The sequence below is a fragment of the Colias philodice genome, chromosome 1, assembly GCF_061535455.1.
Source record: "Colias philodice isolate Cphi_HAF_F1 chromosome 1, ilColPhil1 Martin Lab GWU primary, whole genome shotgun sequence".
Classification (NCBI taxonomy): Eukaryota; Metazoa; Arthropoda; class Insecta; order Lepidoptera; family Pieridae; genus Colias; species Colias philodice.
Genome location: NC_143086.1, coordinates 473,269 through 497,840, shown reverse-complemented (window position 1 = coordinate 497,840; position 24,572 = coordinate 473,269). Strand labels below are relative to the sequence as shown.

The following is a 24,572-nucleotide window of genomic DNA, read 5'->3' as shown; positions in this document are numbered from 1 at the left end:
TTGGAGAAGTAATTTTATTAACAATTATTTCATTTTGATTTTATTTTTGACCTTTATAGTAGAGATTAGATTAATATAAAAATTGAAAATACAAACCTAGCGTCATTAAGTAGTTTAATAGCGAGGTGATGGTCTCCAAGCTTGTGGTGGCACATCGCCACTTCTACCATTGTGTATGGTACTAGGAAAGTGTCCTCTTTTATTTCTTCCTTGTTTCTGTGGAAAAAAGGTTTTTTTATTACAAAATTCCTGTGGGAAATAAGTATTTTGCTGCTTGTTCTGCCCAAAAGTTTCATTTGTAAGATTTCAAAAATTTTAAAGATTACCCTTGTCCAATGAAAAAAAACAAAAATAAAATACCTTATAATCCGTTCGATAGTGAGGGAAAATTGTGAGAGAATTTACACAGAAACCCAAATCTTGCAAACCAAAGTTTCTTTTGCAATTGCCCCCTTTTCCTAAAATCTCCAATACAGAGCAAGACCGAAACAAATCACTTTCAATTACTTACTTCAATATAAGATCCAAGTACTTCAAAGCAAGTCGTGGATAGTTCATGGCGGATAATAAAGACCCTCGCAAGTGTCGGATTAGCGCAAGGTCGTCCGCGTCGAAGGGCCGCGGCATGCCCTTGTCCTTGTGTTCCTCAAGTTCTCTGAGGTCCGCTTCCAGGCCCTTAAGCTCTTCCAGGCCTGTTTCTATAGTCGTGTACATTTCTTCAATTTGCTGAAAGGGAAATTTTAAATTAGTCTACTTCATTCTATTTTTATTTGTGTAATAAATTGGTTTTTAAGATAAATAAGCAATATTAAATTATTTTTTATAAGCAAAAGTTGATAGAAGTGGTAAAATATTCTCGAGTAGGATTTGAGGAACCATTCGTATTTTTTGTACATCTCAACTGCCCGATTAAACTTAATTATCATTTTTAATTATTGTCAAATAGACTCAAAAAATCAGATCAAGATCAATCAACAAATGTGTTCCTCACACCCATACCAATCTTCACTTTCAGGAGGTGCTAATATAAAAAATCCTACCCCTAACAAAAAGGCATTTACATGTAAAATCTCAAAGACTAATTTGTACACTAAACCTCCCTTCAGCGAAGGCCCTACACTAAGTGCAGGAACGCCACTCACTTTTAGCATCTGGTCAGCAAGATCCTGGTTGTTCGCAACCGAAGGATACATGTTCCAGATGCAGAGAAGTTCAACCGCGGGGAGAACTAGTCTTCCCCGCGATTTGAACCTCCTGCATCTTTTTAAAGCGAACTTCTCCATCGGTAGCGAACGTCCGAGTATCCTTTGTCTATAATTGTTTGCGGCCCTAAAAATTTTGGGTACATTAGTATACTGGATATTTGTGGAATAATCCAAAAAAATTAAAAATTGGTGAGTGTCTTGATCAGTATATGTGTGTTCAGGTTATGTGGACATGGTCAAAAGATGGGAAAAGTTAACGTTAAGGTCGGATTATGTACTATGTCACGTAAAGTATAACCTGTATATAATCATATATAAGGGGCAAATTTAAACGTTAAGTCGAGAATTACTTTCCATTATAAAACAAATTTGTTCGTTTATCTTTCTAAAATTATTAATTAGCATCTAAATGTCTGTGCTACTTAATTAGCATTATAGGATCTCGATAACTACAAGTTTTCCTCATCGATTTCCAGGCTCTAATAACATCGTAAAGGACCGGTTTCAAATGGATGTCAACTTTCACAATAGATAATATTAAAGCTAAACCTTACGAAGGCTCAAAATTTTTGTTGATAAACCTATCCATAAACTTGTATTAACAACCCAAAATGAATATTCTTGGCAATAATTTCACAGCAGATTAAGTATATTCACTTAAGTGCAGTGGAACTGCCCTATAATCTTCGGTTATAGATGGATACCCATGTCTCGCAAGATGTAGATGTCAGATCCCACTTGTCCAAATTGTGTATATGTAATGTGTGTGTGTGTGTGTGTCTGTGTATACTCACTCAATAAGGCCATCGACCCAGCTCTGCTCCGGGATGGGGTCGTTAATGTGCAGAGCAGTGGCCATGCAAGTGTACGCATACACTGTGCGGGACCACATGCTCTGTTCCAAGAGTTTTGCCGCGAATTCTGACGACTGTTTCCAGTTGCCCATCATCCTGTTGGGAGGAAATTTGATTTGAAGGGATGTTGTAATTCTGAATTAAGTGGAAATACTAAATGCATGTTTATTGACATAATTGATTACAGGTATCATGAATGCGAGTAGAAATTTATAATAATCAATTTATAGTAATTGCTTATGTTTTTTGGGGAATAAAAGTCTCGAAAATGGAGCTTAATAATCAATAAAATCAATTTAAGTGAAATTATAAGAGAAAGATGTGCGCATAAATCTAAAAGTTAAGTCTTTTCAACTGAATATTCTACCATATATTAGCAGGATCTGATAGCATACCATCAGAAGTTGCTCAAAATTCAATACAAAGCGACATTTTAAACAAAGGTATTAAAATGTTAATTAAACACAAAATACTATAAAAACAAGCAAACATGGCAATGTTAATGATATGAGTGATGGTGAAAGCTTTGTTCCTTATGTAATTTTGCTAATTTTTTTTGTGAAATATAAAATGAAATTTAGACCGTTAGGTACTTGCGGTGCTTAAAAATTTGAACAAAATAGAACGTGGTATTTAATAGAACCTTACGAGCATCTTAAAATTTAGAAGATTAATTAAAATAGCTTCAATTAATACAGTCAGAAGATAACCTAGTAATTTTTTGGTTTGTAATAATATACTCACTCGGAATATCGCGACAGTGACCGAGCTAAGAGCTCTAATTAAAATAATTTTCGTCTGAAAGTCGCGGGTTCGATATTGCGACAGCGTGTAACAATGAAATTACTATTATTATTTTAAAAAAAATTATGCATGACCACCAGGAAAACAATGTTTTACAACCACAGAGGGACATGTAGATCCTTCAATATCACTGTGATTTTTGAGGTTAAGCATGATTTATCATTCATGACAATGCTTATTTATTCTTGTTTACCAAAGGAACTTATTTTAATCTATAATTACTATAATGAGAATCTACTAGAAACACGTAATGCTATACCAGACATTAGGGGGCAAAAAAAATCATGCCATTATTGACTATTTCATGCTACCACTAACATTCCAACCGGGGGTTACACGGACCCCACATATAAACTTATAAATACTTACGCATGCGCCCACATGCTCTCCCAGTAAGCAAGGTGGACGAGTTGGGGCCACAAGCCACTTGTGCTTGAGGCCCTTTCGTAAGTGACCACGGCCTTCTCTGGTTGCCCCAAGAGCAGTTCCATTCTGCCCTTGAACATTAGGAACCAGGCGCTGTCCGGGTATTTCTGGAGAAATTTGACGAGTTTGTATGGTTTGGTCACAGGTTTGGTAATTAAACAGGGTGGAAAATTTTGCCCAGTTTCTTCAAAAATTCTCACTTTAGTCCCCCAAACTATCTCTAACTGCATTCCCCTTAACTAATTCTAATTCCAGATTCTCAATTAACCCCAATTCTAATATTATTAACTATAATGCTTATTACTTTAAAGACCTCTAACTCTAATCAATCAACTAACTTCAAATCTAATTCCTTTAACTACCTCTAACTCTAATCAATCAACTACCTTTAAATCTAATTCTTTTATCCAACTCTACGCCCTTTAACTACCTCTAAATCTAATAATTTTATCGAAATCCAACTCTACTCCCCCTAACTATCTCTATATCCATTCCCACCAACTAACTCTAACTCTAATCCCTAAAACTCACAACTCCAACTAACTCTGACTCTAATCCCTCCAACTCCCAACTCCAACTAACTCTAATCCCTCCCACTAACTCTAACCAACCCCACTCACCTGCAGGTTCTCATTAATAAGCCGCTCCGCGAGATCAAAGTCGGGCGGTATAGCGGCGAACTGGCCGATCACCAGATTGTGGACGAGTAACGTCATGGAACAGAGCACGGAGCGCAGGCCCGGGGAACGGGCGCCGATTAACAACTCGTTTAGACCGTGCTCCTGTGGGAATTATATGTTTGTAATTTTATTTTTTATTTTTTTGAAGTGAAAACTTCTTTAGCGGCGTTGAGCACTTTTTCTGTAATGGGTATAAAATCTTAAACTCGCGTCAGGACACGTGACCTGACCGAAAAAGCGTAAGACGGATACCATTCCAAAATATCAAACATGCTCAACGTTAATAATCAAGTTTTCAATTCTGCCGGCACTCCCGGAGTGCAACCAGTCTTTTTTTATTCATGAATAGGTAAACATTTGGCCGCTGTTTCACCTGATGGTAAGTGACAACGCGTCCTAAGTTGGAGCATGTTTACCTAGAAGGTGCCTATTCACATTTGCTTTGAATTTGGATAGATTGTAAGTCAATTATGGGTGAATTTATACAACTGATTATTTGTATTATCAAGTTATTTCGTAATTGGATCTATCGAATTCTTTTTGGTGGAAATGTTAATAAAATGTTTACTTTTTGAATCTTCTCAAATTTTTACTTTTTGAATTATTCTCTGAGCAAAATCATACATCAATGAATATAATACACTTTGTCATGAAGCAATATAAGCATGCGGTTACATTCTTGGTCAAATATTACAAATTAATTATTTTATGTATGTGCCTGTGGTTATATGAACCACGTGATCTATCCATTAATATATAAATTGTGCAATTTTTCTACTTCTCTAATAAAATATGCATCAAATAGCAATCTTGATTTATATCTTAGAGAATAAAACCGAATTTGAATAATTTGTTTTCGAACAATCGTAAAAAGCGATGTTGTTTCTTTTTTTTCTGTCCTATCTTTAATACCTAAATGTTGTTATATCTTATTGTGATTTTGTAATTTCTTTGTTCCAAAGAATTTAATAAATGTAAGGATATTCTTACAACAACAAGAAGAAAGTTTCCAAAACTTGTTTAAAATATGTATTTTAAGAATTTCTACATTATTTTCTCAAGCCAAAATTTTTGATTAATATTATTTTATAAATTCGATTTCAGTTGTATTAATTCATTTCAAATGAATGTTATCAAGGTTATTCTTGAATTATAAATAATTATTAAAAGAATTAAAACTTTAAAAATTCAAAGAGTTTCAAACTTTTAACTTTCTAAGACCTAGATTTACTGAAGACCTAGCTGTTCCAAGTTTCATGTTTCAAAGCGGACATAACTTTAAAAGCTGTTAGATCTATTCATTGATAAAGTATTTTATTATTCAATCAAATCTTTTATAGTCCATAAAATTATAATGTATTTTTTAAATTCTAAAATAGAAATCGTCTAAGAGTAAGTCCACACGGCGCGTCGCGTCAGCGTTGCGTCGTCGCAACGCAAATATTTGACGCATAGCCGGCCACACGGGCGCTGCGCCATCGCAGCGTTACTACTACTACGAGCGAGGCCACATTAGTACGTTGCGTTGCGCTGCGACGTCGCAGCGTTGACGCTGCGTCATTTTTCATATATTTTTTATGATATGCCACATATGCGTTGCGTCGTCGCATGCGACGTTTCAACGGATCGACGGACAAGCGACGAAGCGGGGGGAGAGTGATGCGCTGCGCTGTCGGAGCTCCGGTGTAATAACGGATAGTGTTTCGCTGCTAGAGGAGCAAGCTAGACGTGCGCAACGATATTTTTTATCTTTATCATGAGTGTGAACGATATCGATATAGATTTTCTCATATCCCTGGTGCAAGAAAGACCGATCATATGGGATAAAGGACATGAACATTTCAGTGATAAATTCCGGAAAGCAAACGAATGGGCAGCTGTTTGTAAAAATTTATTTGAAAATTACGACGAATTTGAGGATGCTAAAAAGAACAAAATTGGTAAGTTATCATATGTCATAATTACTTAGTTATATAATTTGGTACTTATGTTAATTTAAATCTTCTTCAACTGCCATGGTAAAGCGCCTGCGGGACTCATAAAGTAATTAGCAAATTGGTCTCTGATAAAATTTTGAGCTAATGATTCTCCGATGATGTGGGGTCGCAATTGTGGGAACTTACTTATTGTTATCTTGTCTTGTTGCCGTAAACCATCGTGTTCTGTGACAAAATTGTGTAAAACACAACAAGCTTTCACAATATCAATAGTTAAATCATATGCTGTATCGATTGGCCTGTGTAAAATACGCCATTTATTTGCCATGATCCCAAATGCACATTCCACGTATCTACGGGCTCTGCTAAGGCGATAATTATAAATTCTTTGTTTCACATTGAGATTTTGGCCGCCATATGGACGCATAACATGCTTACTTAAACTAAAAGCTTCATCACCGACGAGTACATATGGGATTGGCGGCTCATTACCATGATCATTTACGAGTGGTTGAGCATCGGGCAATGGTAGTTCATTTCTCATTAAAACTTCGTACAGTTTCGAATTTCTAAAAATGGTAGAATCACTTTCTTTTCCATATGCGCCCATGTCGACAAAAACAAACTTATAATTGGAATCTACAACCGCCAGCAAAACAATTGAAAAATAATGTTTATAATTATAAAACAGAGAGCCGCTATTCGCTGGTTTTGTTAAACGTATATGTTTCCCATCAATTGCCCCGAAGCAATGGGGAAAGTTAGCTTTGCGATCAAAATCTAATGCAATATTTTTTAGTTTTTCTTCTGTGATTTCTTCTATGTACTGTGGTCGAAGATATTTCCAGATAGCTTGACAAACGGACGAAATAATAATAGAAATTGTTGACCTTCCACGTTTAAATTTGAAATGCAAGTCCCTCATCGAATTTCCACTGCCCAAATACCTGCAATACAAACAAAGGGTATTATTACCTACCTACATATTTTTTTCTCTCTTTGCAGGTAACGAAGTTGTAAAAAAATGGAGAAGCGTGAAGGACAACTTTTTACGATACGTAAAAAAAATAAAGGATAACAGTTCATCAGGATCAGAGGCAAAACAAATGAAAAAATATCATTATTACAATCAATTGCTGTTTTTGCTGAAAGTTGCTCAAAATAAAACTGACAGTAGCCTTGATAAAGGAGTGGAACGAAACGAAAACACAACATCATCTCCACGTGCGACAAAACAAATGTCATCGTTACCTCCAGGTCCTTCTCGCTACGTACCTGCTAATCGCAAGAGATCAAACCAAGCAATAGATGATGTCGAGGCGCAAATGTTAGAGGCGTTGCAGGAAAAAGAAAATCGCCATCTATCATTTTTTAAAGGTATTCTGCCTTCTTTAAACGACTTTACGGAATTACAAACGTTGACATTTCAAAGCAAAGTTATAAATATCATTACCGAAATGCGGTTCGGGGAACAGACTCAATCAACAACATGGCAGCTACGCGGATATCATACGGGACAACAATATCAATCGACAACAATGCAGTCACGTGGATATCAAACTGGACTACAGGCCCAGTCACCATCGCCATCGGAGTATCAGACAGGACTACAGACCCAGTCCCCATCGCCATCGGGGTATCAAACGGCTGAATTCGAAACTACTTATTTATCAAACACTTCAGTTAGTAACTTTACTGATGATAGTCAAGAAGAAGAATATAACTTTGCTGTAATCTCTAATACTGATCCTTAAATAAAACTGTATTAAAACACAATAAATGAATAACTGATTATTATGTTGTTTCTTTTACTTACCTCAATGTGATACCAATCATTTCAATTGGTTCTATTGGATTCCTGAAATTGGTATACTGCTTCTTTAAATGTGGTTCTAAGGTTATCACCAAATAATTAAAGCTGGCCACACTCATTCTAAAAAATGCGAAAAATTTATCTTCATCTAACAACAACTCTCTATATTCCTGCATAAAAAACTGACCATCACTATTTCTTAATGCAATCACGGGAGATATCCAGAATCTTTTTTGGTTTCTACGTTTGTTTCGGCGGTGGCGTAATAAAAGCAACAAAAGAACACGTTTGTATCGATCCATTGCGAGGGCTGAACTGAGACGCTTCGTCGCCCTTCTGCGTTGCGACGACATGCGTCGACGCAACTCTGGTGTGGCATACAATGCGTTGATCCGTTGCGATGACGCGACGCACCGCAACGCAACGTACTAATGTGGCCTCGCTCTACAACTGAGCGCTGACACCCCCTCCCGCTTCGTCTCGGGAGCTGCTGTCCGCCACGTGTGCGTTGCGCGCCGCAGCGCGCCGTGTGAACACCTTGGTTATTTGTATGTAAAACGACGCGACGCAGCGACAGCGCTACGTCGACGCAACGCTGACGCGACGCGCCGTGTGGACTTACTCTAAGATGTACTTATAAGAGACACGTGTACGTTTTTTTATTCATTACATACAGATTGTCAGATTGTGACCATAGTGAATTGAGAAATAAAGGATTTTTTATTATTTACTAGTGGTCCGCCCCGGCTTCGCCCGTGGTACATATTTAGTATCCTATGTCCTTCTCCTGGCTCTAAACTACCTCTCGACTTTCTTTTATATATATAGATTTTTATTTTTTTACTAGCTGCGCCCTGCGGTTTCACACGCATGACTCCGCTCCTGTTGGTCTTAGCGTAGTGAAACATAAGATCAATAGGAGTGAAGCAATGCGAGTAACCGTGCAGCTCGTATAGTTACTTATATTTTCGCAATATTGTTCTTATACAAATTTAGTCTTCTGAACCAGAAAAATATGCATTATGAAATTATTTACTTACGAACGACTTATAAAATAATTTAAAAATCACAACTGTCCCGATATGTCGATGATCGATCGAACTGATCGATTGCTTTAAAAAAAAACTATTTTTTTTATATTTTTTGGTAAAATAACCCACCTTATCCCCCGAGAAGCCCACGAACTCGAGCACGCTGATGACCTTGGGCGGCAGCAGCGAGATCATCACGTTGAACGTGGCCACGCCCATGCGCACGCCGCTCTCAAAGTGTGTCCGGGACGCTTCGTCCTCCCACTCCTTTTTGTCCAGGATCTTGACGCAGTCCCTGGAGGATTGTGCGTTTACTTTGAAACTCATTCAAGATGATTTTTGAATCAGAATTTTGTCAAGGGTTGGCGGAAAATTTAATTTTTGTAACAGACTTTTGGTGACCTCAAGTAAATATTGATTGTTACACCAGAATTTTTGTTATTAGTACTGCCTCATACTATTTTTGCAAAATTTGTGCACATTGTCTAGTGTATCTCCAAAAAGTGTGAAAAATGTGTAGAAATTTTGGTGACCGTAAAATGTAAATGTCAATCAATAGAATCTAGCTCATTATGCAAAATTTATTGGCAGGCAAAAAGGACGATGCTACTCTATTTTTATATTTTAAAAGAAGCAACGGAAGGAATTAACTCTACCACAATTTACTTACTTATAAGAATCATGGCTGTTCTTAATCTTCAGGGTGGCCTTAATGAGCCCCGCTAAGTCCTCCCCCTCGAGTGCCACGAGACACGCCTGCACGAGCAGCGCTTCCGCGTTGATCAGTTCTGCGTGCGCCTGCATCTCCGAGAACGCCGCGAAGTTTGGCTACAGGGGATTAATTATCTTATAAATATAATTATTGTAGTATCTAGAGATTATCTTCTAGATGTAAAGAAGTCAGGACATTCTGAAGAGATCATTATTTTATTGATGTATAATATGTCGTGGCCATATCGTAAATTTGCTCATTTCATGATATGATTGGCCATTTCACGAAACGGTCGCATTTCGTGAAATGGCCAATTTAGTTTGGCCATATCATGATGTGGCTTGAGCAGATCAATGATAAGAAATCGTTTCACGATATGGCCAACTAAACGCGCGGTTTTTTCATGAAATGATCAAAATTATTTGATCATATCGTAAAATAGTTACATTAATCATTGGTAGAGGCGCTGCAAGCTCTGTGTTTATGTGATAAGATGGCGACCGCTGGCGAAAATTTAATTATTCGCAGTTAAAAACTTCATAATTCGTTTAATAACGATATGAAGAAAGTCATAGCAAAGAATTTACGACGGTTCGAGTACTATGGAAAATGTGGATATCTTATATGTATTGAAGAAAAAATGCGTCTTAAATAAAATAATTTAAGACGCATTTTTTCTACTATAGTATTATAATTGTTTGTTTTTTAAAAAGCGATCCGCTTCTGGCACTCGCCGGCCGCTGCCGCGGCACGCTCGCTTTGCTCGCTCGGCTCGTGCGTTGTTTATCAAAGTCTAACCTAACCTAACCTAACCTAACTGTTTTTTATTACAAAAACGATTCGCTTCTGGCATTCGCCGGCCGCTGCCGCGGCACTAACTTAAATGACATTAAACAAGTTTTTAGAATATTCTGAATTTTTTAAATATTTTATGGACTCTTTATATTTTATACGATCTGGCCAAATGTGGATGGCCAAATCGTGAAACGTTGACGATTTAACGATCTGATCAAACTATGTTGGCCATTTCATGAAATGCGACCATTTCGTGAAATGATCGATCATATCATGAAATGAGCAAATCTACGATATGGCCACGACATATACATAAGGCTGAACATTCTATCCTTGAGATGCAAAAAAGGTTGTAAAGAAGATACTCTGTTATATGGATCTGTGCAAGGCTTATAAAGATCGTCAACGCACCTGTAACACCACCAGAGTTTGATGTGGTTTTGGGTATTTAGATCGAAGACAAAAAGATCTTAAGAATGGAGAACGTGATGTTACCTAACATTAGCCATAAAAAAGATTTCGTCTAACTCTTCTTAGAAGTATTTTAAGAATGGCAATGATAAAACTTTTACTTGTAAAACCAAATATCTGTAACAATTTTATTGCAATTTCAATACATTGTAAAATTTCACTAAGCTGAAATTGTAAACAAAATGCAGGTAAATTTAACGCAAAATAAAGTACCAAATGTATTTACATAACAAAAATTGGTTTAGGGTGCCATAAAGGTGAAATGATCGCATTAAAATCGACGCAAGAATGCAATGATTGAAACCGAGACTGCATTAAATAACTGCATCGTTTGTGATCAGATTTACGCGCAAATTGCTATAAAGATGCCTTTGAAAGACGAGTAGTCTGTAGATGGGTTTCAGATTTCTACGAATATCAGATTTTGTACGAAGAAAATTTCTGACATTTTTATTCTTACATAAAAGCTAAGTTTGAATAAAATATAATAGACAGCTTATACTAAATAATAGGAGTTTTTGTCATTGAACTTCAACGGCAGGACCGTTGTATAAACTTTTGTTTCTTTTAGCTTGATTCCAGAATAGTACAGAATACAATTTGAAAAAAAAAAATTAACTAAATTGAAAAATGATTCCCAATCAAAATCAATATTTTCACACCCAAAACCAAACTTTAATACCAATTTTTATCACCATTACTTTTCCCTCTAAAATTTCTACCCTAAACTCCTGCCAAAGCCTAACGTATCGTAACATAAACTTCACCCAAAGCCTAACAAAACCAAATCTTCTTCCTGAAAGACTTCCTTAAAATCCACCAAATTCCTAACCTAATCTAACTTCCCTAAAACTTCCTCCCTAAAATCCAAATCCTTTCCCTTACCTTCTTCACGATGCTCCCGAGCGACTCGACGAACGTGTAGGACTTGCGCAAGCGGTTGCACAGCGAGATGGTGTCCTTCACCGCGGAGAGCGCTTTCTGGATCTGCTGCGGGTCCATCGTCAGCATCGCTGGGATGAACTCGAAGATCGCCGCGCCGTGGCTGTGGTATAGCGACTTCTCCTTCCTGGGATTGACGTTTATAATGTAACTCTGGGAGATTCGTGGGTAATAAATCAGTTTTTCTGTTAATGTAGATATAATAGGATAGGTAGAAGGATGTCCTCGTGTTGGGCAAAAAGTTGACTATTAATGTATTCGTAGGTTAAAATCCATGTTGTTCCATATCATGTCATCTCCATACAGGGGTAGGAAAACTTGGTTTTCTTGTAGCAACAGAACATTGTTAGCAGAAAATTTTATAGACAAGGACAGATCGACATAATTGTCTTTTCTGTAGTGATATACCATTTTTACGCGATGAACGTAGATAAACTGTGCATTAATTAAAAATTTATTGTGACATCAATTATAGAATAGATGGATAAACTATTTTTTTAACAATACTTATTTGACACTAAACCACAGAATACTTAATAGTAGCTAACGCTAACTAAGCTTCATATACATGTTACCCACCATGGTTTCATCACCTCTGCGGCCCCCTTCACATTATTGGCGAAGAATTTCTCAATGGCGAGCTCGCAATCTTCCAGGGACTTTTTCAAGTCCATCCTATAAAAATAAATAGTGATTAAACCATATGTATTAAAAAAATCTAAGATAATAATAAATCCCATTTAATGTCCATTTTAAAAAAGAATAGAAGACAACTAAAATAACTAAAAATTGCATATATTTAAATGCAAAAACGCCGCGCGTCGCGTGCGCAGGCGATTTTTAATTCTACTTTTTTAGTTATAATAAATTAAGTATCATTTATCTACACTAAACTGACGAATACATAATCAACTAAAGTATACTTACGTTGGCTCCAGCGCATCTTGAAATTCTTCCTGCAAAATAAAATAATGTAATTTTAAAATCATGTATAAGTAGTGTAGTGTAAGTTAGTAAGCAAGTCATAGCAACTATATGACAATGGTGTTATCATTTCAAGCTTCTACTCTATCCATCATTGCTTAAGGTTTCAATTAACATTGTGTTTTGATCAAACAAGGTACTTACTATATCATCAAAATCATCAGCCGAGTCGGATCGCGCCAGCGGTGCCTGCGTGAGGGCCGGCGTCAGGGGCCCCTCCTGAAGCGCCATGTCCTGGGCGTGGCGCTGCATAGAAAAACACAACATGCAATAAGTAAACATCGAAAATTGTTGAAACATTGAGTATAGAACTTAAGGGAACACACTGATCTTATAGTTAAATCGTTTTTAAGGACGCTCTTTTTAATGTCCTCATTTGTACGAAGGTACATCGCGATGGTTGTGGCGTCAAAATAATTGATGAAATATTCTATTTGTAGTAACTTCATAACGCATATATTCAATAATTTGATGTCATTGTCCACGATTTATGTGCTCTTTCTAAAATACGGTGATGAACAGCAAAATTTAAGAATAAAACCGTATTATAAAACAAACGCCACAGTAAAGCTTCCAAAATATTTATCGTATAAAAAAAATCTGAAAAATATGTCAGATTGATACGTATTATGTAGTTGAGTAGTTCATATTAGAGGTAGCAAGGATTTACGCTTGGCGGCTTGTATAGGTATCAAATCATATCTATTAAGTGGTATGACATCGGATTCACATTTCATAATTCTAAGAAACTGTAATATTGTACTGTCAGTGCAAAATTCACAAATAAAACTCTGATCCAATAATTTGTATACAGCAATTTAATTTTTTATTGGGATTCATTCGCAGAAAATACACAATAATATATCATTTATAATAAGCTTATTTCATTAGCATGATGGAAACCGGTTTTTTTTTATAGATGATTTCCAATACACTTTACTTTCGCATAGATAAAGACCATAAAATTAATAGGCATCACAATTTAAATCACAATATACTTAATGTATACTTATACATATACGAATTAAACCTTAATAACTAAATACGCAATAAGTATTTTGTACAAAGTACTACCTGTTTCGCGTTGTTCTAGTTATTAAGTTTAGCTTTTACATCTCTTCCTTGAGTTTCTCGTATAAAATACGTGTTGCAACAAATATTAACTAGGTATTTAGTAAGTTAGTAATGAGAGAACTAACAAAATTATTGAGAAAGCTATAACTTAAAATTGGGAAGTTTTTTTGTTGATTATTATTTATTCCCCACTTAACAAAATTTCATTTAGTATGTGAACAACATTAGAACGTTTCGCCATTTATACACATGTTCGGAATGTATTTCCAATACAGAAAAGATTTTCTTCTTCTTTAGAAATTCAAAACATCCAGAAGTACAAATACGTACAGCTACGTAGGTAAGGCTATATAACCCACAAGCTATTTTTTATTATAACAGTACATTTTTATTCCCACTTGAAAAAGAAATTATCCAAAAGGTATTGCGTGATAAACACGAATACAATGAATCTCCATAACAACATATATCATCAATACAGTTACCGATCAATTTCAAATGAATGGGTTTATTGTAGATGACTGCCGGAGGACACAATAGTCCCCAGCTATATTTAGCGACATACACGAAGAGATTTTTATTAAATGAACACCCTTACTTATATGTATAAGCTAAGGTATAGAACTATCCATTGTATGCCACTTGTCACCGTTATCCGTATATTATACATGATCGATCAATTATGTAATAGATATGGAAGTGGAACATAATAAATGTATAAAAGAAATAAGGAAAAATGTCACTCACTCAATTTTTATGATCAAATCGTACAAAAAACATTTTAAATATCTATTGCCAATCATGAATCATCCCAATTTAAATACTAGAATGAAATAATCTGCACAATATCTCATGCCCAGTGGTCTTGTCTCATTACAGAAAATTAGACAGACATTATACCTAGTCATTATTGTGAAACCGTTGGAAACAAGATAAGTGCTATATGCCATTACCGGAAGCAATTTATGGCCTCTCATTAGGTTTACGTATAATATGTTGTATAGGTACTAGAAGTGTACAATGGTACTCCTGATAATTTGCTTTTCCTTAAAATTTTGCCAATAAACGAGCAAATGATCTTTCAATCCAAAATAGTTTAGATTTAACACGTGTAAAACAATTTAATTTTTATTGATAGAGGGCCGATTTTTCAATGCTTGGATAAAACTATCTGTCCAATAAAGTATTACACGATAGTATTAAAATGTTACGTAAACTGTCAAATAAGGGCAATTAGAATATGTTTTTAAAATGGTAGTTTTATACATTATTAGACTAATAAGTTTTAACCAAGGATTGAAAAATCAGCCCAGAAAGTTATATTTTTTGGTTTGTATGAATTCACGTTCGTGCCAAAAAAGCGGGATTGGCCCTACTCGGCTGACCCCTGGCCAGGCACCCTTCCAGACTCCAGTGCTTGTGTTTTGTTACTAATCGTATGCTACATTATCTCACATCACGTTTATAGTACAACAGCTGCATATAGACGCTTTTGTTAATTATAACTTGCTACTTTCGAAGGTAGGTACCTATAGTAATAAAAACTTCTCAAATAACGAATTAACATTGGCAGAATACTTACATGTGATCTAATTTGAAGGTTAGTGTTACGTTTTATATAGATTATGTTGTACAAATGGGATTAATAGTTATTGGATTTAGATTCCGTAGCATGGATACTAACTAAGTACTAAGTACTTAAGTAGAAGACTAGGTGTGAAAATGTTATATTTGTAGGGCTTCTAATGTCTAATTCAAGGGAAGGTCACGTATAACTATACTACCCTTATAACGTAGATAGGTACAACTTATACAATAGGTAGATATTTCATTATAGTAGTTTTAGCTATGAAAATCATTATTCATTACCATGCTGATAATACCATTTGTTTCTGTTTGAATCAAATCAGTTCCGAAATTTTGAAAATTCTTTCACCGACATACAGCTACATTATTATTGAAGGCACCATTCGGCTAGTACTATTTAGTTTTATCACTACATAGTATAAAACAAAGTCGCTTTCTCTGTCCCTATTTCCCTATGTCCCTTTGTATGCTTAAATCTTTAAAACTACCCAACGGATTTTGATGCGGTTTTTTTTAATAGATAGAGTGATTCAAGAGGAAGGTTTTAGTATATAATTTATTATGTTTTAGACAAAGCAGGCGAAGCCGCGGGCGGAAAGCTAGTTTTAAATAAAGTGCATAAGCGTTACTATGTAATGTAATGTTAGTCTCGTTCTCACAGGTCTGCTTTACTAGCGTTACATTTGCAACCTGAGATCGATTTAATTTATATACATATCAGATATCTTAGCTTACCTATTTGTATTTAATTTATTAATTTCCTCACCGCTTTGATTATTATACTTTATGCTTTCACAGTTCACTCAATAAAACGAATGCGATAAAACTGATTTCGATACAGAATGCAAATGAAATGCGTCTAATGAGTTTTAAATACACACTAAGAGTGACATTAAATTCACAACCATTATATACTAACTTCACTCAATGCAGCAAAACAATCTTTTTAATTTTATAAAAAACATATTCGATACCATTCAGATAAAAAAGACACGTATAATTTGTATTGTAACAAATAGCATTCACTAATCCAATAAATAATATCTTTATAAATGAATAAATACTGGAAACATTTAATAGGATAGAATTTGCGACCTAATGAAGTATATAACCTACTTTTTTGAATACAGACCCGTCATCCCCTCAACTATATATTGGATAGATTTCCAACAAAGCCCGGATAGAATTAAAGGGATAACATTAAGAAATAAGGGCGAAATATTTAGTGTACAAAGTACAGTAGTAGTAAAGCAGAATAAATAGTAATTTTAATGAAATCACAAAGAAATTGATTCGTAATATTTTTATTGACATATCTATTAATTAAATATTTAATATAATACCTTGTAACAAATACTGTTACATAAAATATAAAGGAGATATTACGCGATAGTGATTTTTAAAGTAAATATTTTTTTTATACATACAAATAAGTAGTAAAAATAAAGCTATATAATATTATAACCGCTCATTGCTATCGCTTCCGCTTGTACATTGAAATGGCGTTGTAGTTTAAGTCGCGGTCATACTGTTAGCTATACTATAAAATATATTGTATAAATACAGTTCAACCCGCAAAGTTTCTTCTTCCAAATTAAGAATTTATGAAATTTATGAGAATTTATGAAAATGTTTAGATAGTTCGAGAGAGAAACGTATCATAATAAGAGTTAAAACAAAAAAGCTCATAACTTGGAATGTTACCATAACATCTTATCGTTTATCAGAATTTCGTATCAGACAATTTACTTTCTACTTTGTATTAAACTTACTTCTTAGTGAAATTACTCAAAAATGTTAATTAGATCTGTTAATTAAACTCAATTTCACAAATTCCTCTTTAGATTTTTCTTCATCAGTAATATAAAAATTTAAAAACATTTAAACAACACGTCAAATAAATTTAATTTGATCTAAGATTCAAATATTTTTGTAATCTTTTCTTGAAATTTTGACAAAAACGAAGGCAATAATTTGACACCATCAAATCGCCAAGGCTAAAATATTATCCTTAACTAGACTTCCATCTACATTACGTCGTCCATTAATTTCAATTATTCCGAAATTTACCTATATTCTGATAACCGCCACAAATTCTTTCAACAGTCTCAACTTACACCAAATACAGACTTTCCTGATCCTCGATTTACCAATATTCCTAGCACTTAACAATCTCAAGTTTGTTCGTCAACCGTCTCATCTTTCGCGGTTGTCACTCGCTTGAGCATCGCGCATCGTGTTCGTGTGTCAACGGTGTTCGTTAGTTGGAAGTTTTAACAAGGAAACTTATGTTAACGACAAGTTTATACTTTTAGCTTTGATTATTTTAAGTTTATGGTTAAATATCAGAGGTTGAGGTGGCAAAAGTTTTGAGGGATTTAGTTACCTAATAGGAGAAACTAAAAACAGGTTAATGGGTGCAAATTCCGAAGATTATCCAACAGTTGATTTAACAATTGTAATTTTTGTTTTGTCTATCTCATTTGCAAGTCCGCTAAGTTTATTAAACACGCTTTTGTTTTATAACTCGCTATAATTATGTTCAATATTTATTGTATAGTTTTTTGTTCCATTAAATAATACGGAATCTCATTCTCTCTCATCTTGAATTCTCTACAAATTGGGAATCCGACCTATTATCTTTACTAATTCAACATGAATGCTAAATTCATTATGCAAATTGGCATAGAGTATCAGCGAAGACGGTTCAATTAGGATCCAATTAGAGTCTCTATATAAGTGTGTGTTTCAGTAAAGATAACAGTAAATTGTGTGATAAACACCATATAACTGAGATACACCCGAAGAAGATTTTCGAATTTTTTTTTTCGAATATATCACCTTTTCCAATTAAAAAATTATTAACTATCTTTTAATGTGTTCTTCAAATAATAATCAATTAATAAAATCCATCCGACATTATCAAACAATATTCTTGAATTAATTATTATCTATAGAAAGTTAAATTAGAGATAGCTTTTTGTTGTTGCTACCTCTTCACCATCTTCTTGTAACATCTTTAGTCTTGATAAAATGACTCAATGGAAGCTAGGGCACATGCCACACATGCGCTGGTCACACGCCACGTCAATTCATAATTGTTTGATTGAAGCAAGGATTGAAGTATAAGTCACTATTGAGCAATTATATTGACATTATGAACCGACAGGCCAATTTGCTGAATACAAGACGGCTATAATTAAAATGCTTTGTTCCAGTCAACTGCTATTATCGCTTCTTTAAAAATGTATTTGCAATCGATATAATAGCCATTAGAAAATGGAGAATGTATTGGCGAAACCTCATTGTATTGAATAATAAATTGATGGATTTATTTAACCTCGAGTAGGTATACTATGATTTCTTTGTTTCGTAGAGGATTAGTGAAAAATAATCTTTATATTATATATACTATAATATAAGAATCATTTCTTATAATGTCATTTCTTTATTTAAAGTTGTCAATAAAAATAAATATTAAAGGAGAATAAAGGAATAAATTATAATCTCAATTTTAAGAGGGTCTGTGAAGACCCATAAAATTTTGTAGGTTAAAAAAAACAATTTAACTGTGTATATGTTAACTGAAAATAAAAAGATAAAGTTTAAATCCCTAAAACCAGAACAAAAAACAGACGAGCTGCGAATTCCCACAAAAATTCAAACCATTTAAAAAAATATATTAATTTACCTATCTACGCACCACTAGCACCACGAACCGCAAGCTCCGGCGATCACATTGCAAATGGCGGAAATATTCTATGCAGTTCCAGAACAATCTGCCAAAGCCTAGGGCTTAAGCAGCTATAGAGTTGCGCAGAAGCGGGTGGGCGGAGCATTTGCAACTGCGCATGCGTTGCGGGGGGGTGCTGGGGTGGTACGCCATAATACAATTATGATACTCAACGTTCTAGAACTTTCCATCGAATTAATAATAGATAACGATGTTCTAGAACAACGTGACAACGCCCTCAAGCTGCTCGCAGGAAGTGGGTGGGCGGAGTCTTTGCGCATGCGTACAGGGGGTGCGGGGTGGAACGCCATAATAAATGATACTAATGTTCCAGAACATTCGATCGAATAAATTACTCATCGAAAAAATGAATATGCACTCAATAGTAGATGTCGAAGTTCTAGAACAACGTGACAACGCCCTATGGATGCGCAGAAGCGTGTGGGCGGGGCCCTTGTAACAGCGCATGCGTGCACCCTGAGGGGGCACCATAATATATCGATAATAATACGAAACGTTCTGGAACTTTCCATGGAATACCTATACCATATAGCAATATTCTGGAACAACGTGACAACGCCCTAAACTTACGCAGAAGCAAGTGGGCCGGCATCGTTGGGCGGAAATTACTAGGGTGCATGCGTGCAGGGGGTGCGGAGGACGCCATAATATATCGATAATACGAAACATACTGGAACTTTCCATGGAAAATATTACATATAGCAAAAGTACTGGAACAAAATGACAACGCCCTTAACTTATGCAGAAGCGAGTGGGCCGGCAACGTTGGGCGGATATTGCTAGGGCGCATGCGTGCAGGGGGTGCGGGGGACGCCATAATATATCGATAATACGAAACATACTGGAACTTTCCATGGAAAACAAATTACATATAGCAAAAGTTCTGGAACAACGTGACAACGCCCTAAACTTATGCAGAAGCGAGTGGGCCGGCAACGTTGGGCGGATATGGTTAGAGCGCATGCGTGCAGGGGGTCCGGGGGACGCCATAATATATGGATAGTACGAAACATACTGAAACTTTCCATGGAAAACATATTACATATAGCAAAAGTTCTGGAGCAACGTGACAACGCCCTAAACTTAGGCATAAGCGTGTGGGCCGGCATTGTTGGGCGGCTGTTGCTAGGGCGCATGCGTGCAGAGGATGCGGGGGACGCCATGATATATCGATAATACAAAACGTACTGGAATTTTTAATGGAATAAATAAGAGACAGCAATGTTCTAGAGCAACTTGACAACGCCCTAAAGTTGGGAAGAAGTGTGTGGGCGGGGCGGTTGCTACGGCGGATGCTTGCAGGGTTGCGGGAGACGCCATGATATAATTATAAAATATGAAACGTTCTAGAACTTTCCATAGAATAAATATAATAGATAGCAATATTCCAGAACCACGTGACAATGCCCTAAAGTTGCGCCAAAGCGTGTGGGAGGAGCCCCTGCTCCTGCGCATGCGTGCGGGGGCGCGGGGGACGCCATGTTACAACAAAACGTTCTAAAACTTTCCATGGAATAAATATAACATATAACAAAGTTCGGGAACAACGTGATAACGCCCTAAAGTTGCGCAGAAGCGTGTGGGCGGGGCATTCGCTACGGCGCATGCCTCTAAGGGTGCGGGGGACGCCATGTAATAATTATAATACGTAACTTTCTAGAACTTTCTATCGAATAAATTAAGCATCGAAAAATGAATATGCATACAATAATAGATAGCGAATTCCGCAATACCCCCCCACCTCACCGATTTCACAATTTTTTCTCTTTATTTTATATTTTGCTTAGGTCCTCCGACTTTCTAAAAAGTAATTAGCTATTCCGAACCGGTTACTTTTGACACTGACAATAAGGTCGCATGCATATTATTATGCATTCAATTAATGTTTTGAAAGAAATGTCAAGTAAGGGTTGATTGTTGAGACAAAGAAGTGCCGAGGGCTCTTTGTTCTAGACTCTGAACGAGCGCTGGACCACACCCAGTAATGGCGGCCTCGTCCTTTTTTTGTAATTTTATTAAATGTTATATATTTAAAACTTTTTTTATAAGTTAGATATTTCTTAAAATTATGTTATTAAGTACCATTTTTTTTTTTATTTTATAAAATTAATATTAACGTTTTTTTTGTGTTTTTTTCTTATCTTATGCTATTGCAAGTTAATAAAAAGCCGCAATGTGTTGTTAAAGAACGCCAAGATTAGAAAAAATCATATAAAATATATAATATAAGGAACATATTTTTTCATGTTATACAGACAACGCCCACCAGGCGGCCATTTTGTGGAGGCTATATGGGTGGGGGCGCCACCTATGCTGTTATCGATTTTTAGCTCTAGAAATTTCCACAAAATGGCGGCCTAATCTATTTTTAGAAATAAAAAAATCGCCTGCATTAAAAAATCGCAATGCAATCGCATTCGCTTTCATTGTGCCATCACCTTTAGGAACTATAATATTTTAATCATTAATTTTATTTTTGTCGCAAAAATGTGTTAATGATATTTATAAAATTTCACACAATAACTATTTCACGGTTGAATAGCACGAGACCAATAGTTAGAACAATAGTTTATGACATAATAATAAATTAATAATTCATATAAAATTACGCAACGGTCGCGGGTTCAATTTTGCTTCGAGAACTTGTTGAATGTCCCTCGTCGTTGCGCTGGCGTCACACCAACTAGCCCTATCAAATAACTCAAAAGAAATTCTCAAAAAAATTCGCGAAATTGATTAAATCGTTTCCCCTTAACACTAGAAAGTAATCCTATTTAATATAAAATGGAAAATAAAAAGATAAAAAGCATCGCCCAGCATCCGCCCAGCTCCGCCTAGCTCGAGTCCGCTCGTCCACGCAAAACAATAAAAAACTGATAAAAACGCAACGAACCTCCATGAGGCGCTCGATCTCCTTGGACACCAACTGCCATTTACGTTTCCGCCGCGCTTTACGGTGTACTCTGAACGAGTGCATCGTGGGGCCGGGACCCAGGCACGTCTGCCTAGGCCCGCTGCCGCTCTGACTGTGAGTCCTGGCCGACCCTGCCGGAGGGAAGCTGCCACCCCGCCTTATATAGACACCACCCGACCTAACATTTCAATACTGTATATAATAATAACAGGCGCAGTTGCAGCCGATCGATCGCGTGATATATGGGCGGGCTAACACTGAATTCATTATCTCCCAGATACAGCTATAAAATAGGTCACCTGGATCTAGTATTTTCCGTCCCCCTTTGGGTGTGTCTCTCAAAACTATTGAAAAATTTATAAATCTAAATAAAAAAAAACTTACTAAAGAAATTATATTTTATTACTTATAATAAATATAAAAAATACCCATTCACTTCAGAAGTTTTATCATCAATAATATAGTTAGCTACGTCACACTTTAGAAGTTTTCAAAATTTTTACGCGAAAAGAGCGCACACCTAAACTTTTTCTTTTCCACACTCGCCTACATAAACAACAATGATTTAAAGAAAATTAGGCGTTATTTTAAAAACTATAACGTATTATACAAGTATTATACATATTATATGTATCCGAAATGCGTAGAAAGACTAAAATAGAATTGGTTCAATCCTTGATTTCTTTGTGTTGCGGTTTCCAACGTAAGAATATTCTAAAGAAATATTAATAATTTACCAAAATATATATTCACCAAATAGCCGAGAAAAAAAGCCATTGCCTCGAAATGCATCGAAAATTCTCAAAAAAAAAATTAGTCTTAAAAATTTACTCATCAAATTAGCCAACACATCAAGGCGACTCAATAATGTAATATCATTATTTTATCTATAAAAGTATAAAGTATAATATTTCGCAATATTTTTTTCCTGATTTCTAAAATAATATATTATGCATTTTACGTGAATATAAATGACTCATAAATTCGCGACAAAGTGGGTCACGTTACCAAAAGGATATTAATTCTAATGTTTTGTATATTCCAAGTGCATATTATTATAATCATGAATTACATAAAATAATATAAAAATGCATTAGCATTGGCAATTTCTCAGAACAGTTTCCTTGATAGTGTCTTTGATACTATGAATGTTAACTTAAAGTTTATTTCTTTATATGTTTGTTATTCAATAACTAAAAAACGACTGATTCGATTTGAACTTAGTTTGACACCAACGCAGATAGTTAAATAATAAAATAAAAAATACTACATACAATACATAGTAGGTAGTATTATCAAGTAGGTAAGATAGTGGAGCGCCGTAAGGTTTATACCTCGGAATCCAGGGCCAGTCAATGAATCTTAATATAAACCTTGAAAATATGTTTTTAATAGTATATAGAAAAATGTTAAAAAAAATTTTTTTCGCGCTCTCAATTTTTTATTAATTATTATAAACAATTATTAATTTTTTGGAGTTTTCATTGATTTATATTAGTCAAAAGTCATATTTTAAAAAGAACAACTATTACAAACTTGAAAACTTGATCTTGGATCTTTAGGGACTGCAGATATACCGATGAAGGTCGGGTTGGAGAATAGAGGGGATAACAGCAGCTGTTCGGTATTGTTCATGGCGGGCCCTCACAGGATAGTACGTAGCTGTTGTTTTCGTTCCGAAAAATATTTATTTCAGATTTTTGTTTATTAAAAATTAATGTTTATATTATTGTGCAGTGAGTGTGATAAAAGTTAATTACTGAACATTACTGAGTTTTAAAAACTTTGAAAATAGTGGCATAAATTGTAAGTATTTGTTTTTCATTTATATTACATGCTTTTGAAAACAGTTATGAATATTTTGTAATAAATCGATGTTAAAAGTTAGAATATAATAGTAGAATTTAATAATATAAATCATTAATTATGTAAAAGTTAGTTATTAATATTACTAATATTTGTTGTTGCAGCCACGTGTCGCAATGGGTGAACCATCCAGTATTGATAGTACAAGCAATGATTGCCTCATTTGTGATAAAATCGGATCTAGTTCTGAATTAAGCTCTGAACTAGGAGATATTATAAAAGTCACTAGAGGCATATCATCATTAAAAGCTGCATCTGCGGAAAGAGGGGATGGACTTTCTCAGTATATTAATACTCGCGACTTTGTCTACGTGCATTCGGTATGCAGACAAAAATATATTAATAAAGGATGCATTAATTCTTATTTAAAAAAAGAACACCACATCTGCATGCTCTCCACCTAAAAAAAAGCTTTGAACAGCTACTTCAATTGATTTTGATTGGAAAACTAGGTGCTTCTTTTGTGAAAAAGAAGCGGATGAAATGAAGGAAAGAAGGAAGTCCAAGTCCTCAAGACAACAAATCAGCTACGTCACTAGTACTGATTTCAAGAAAAGTATTGTAAGTTTGATATGTGAAGACAAAAGTGAATATTGTCGCAATATTCATAAAAGAATTGTAGGCGTGTTAGATTTAGTAGCTCAGGGAGCTAAATATCACGCGGATTGTTACATGTGTTTAAAAACAACGCTAAAACAGACTCAGAGGGAGAAAAAAATTCAT

At 35.2% G+C, this 24,572-nt stretch overlaps 2 protein-coding genes and 1 long non-coding RNA gene across 4 annotated transcripts in view; 2 read left to right on the top strand and 1 right to left on the bottom strand.

The window, feature by feature from the left end:
• Nucleotides 1–24,572, bottom strand: part of LOC149490942 (tetratricopeptide repeat protein 39B-like) — a 49,522-nt gene that overhangs the window by 1,188 nt on the left and 23,762 nt on the right. The window contains exons 1-13 of one of the 2 annotated variants that reach the window (XM_089714916.1): nucleotides 21,963–22,125; nucleotides 12,799–12,900; nucleotides 12,598–12,626; nucleotides 12,250–12,345; nucleotides 11,614–11,797; nucleotides 9,421–9,578; nucleotides 8,880–9,045; nucleotides 3,910–4,071; nucleotides 3,233–3,396; nucleotides 2,000–2,155; nucleotides 1,143–1,329; nucleotides 512–726; nucleotides 97–216 (exon numbers count right to left, since the gene is read on the bottom strand). In XM_089714916.1, the coding sequence (XP_089571042.1) occupies nucleotides 97–216; nucleotides 512–726; nucleotides 1,143–1,329; nucleotides 2,000–2,155; nucleotides 3,233–3,396; nucleotides 3,910–4,071; nucleotides 8,880–9,045; nucleotides 9,421–9,578; nucleotides 11,614–11,797; nucleotides 12,250–12,345; nucleotides 12,598–12,626; nucleotides 12,799–12,900; nucleotides 21,963–22,046 (1,823 nt within the window). In that variant the 5' untranslated portion in view covers nucleotides 22,047–22,125. Of the gene's footprint in view, nucleotides 1–96; nucleotides 217–511; nucleotides 727–1,142; nucleotides 1,330–1,999; nucleotides 2,156–3,232; nucleotides 3,397–3,909; nucleotides 4,072–8,879; nucleotides 9,046–9,420; nucleotides 9,579–11,613; nucleotides 11,798–12,249; nucleotides 12,346–12,597; nucleotides 12,627–12,798; nucleotides 12,901–21,962; nucleotides 22,126–24,572 lie in introns of those variants that run through there. The other variant, XM_089714981.1, reaches the window with a different exon arrangement.
• Nucleotides 5,726–7,700, top strand: LOC149490944 (uncharacterized). The gene is made up of 2 exons (XM_089714804.1): nucleotides 5,726–5,909; nucleotides 6,912–7,700. The coding sequence occupies exons 1-2, from the start codon at nucleotides 5,726–5,728 to the stop codon at nucleotides 7,658–7,660; spliced, it is 933 nt and encodes a 310-aa protein (XP_089570930.1). The 3' UTR covers nucleotides 7,661–7,700.
• On the top strand, nucleotides 23,298–24,088 carry LOC149490943 (uncharacterized). Its single transcript, XR_016316023.1, has 2 exons — nucleotides 23,298–23,789; nucleotides 23,954–24,088. It is a non-coding gene; the product is annotated as an uncharacterized LOC149490943 (long non-coding RNA).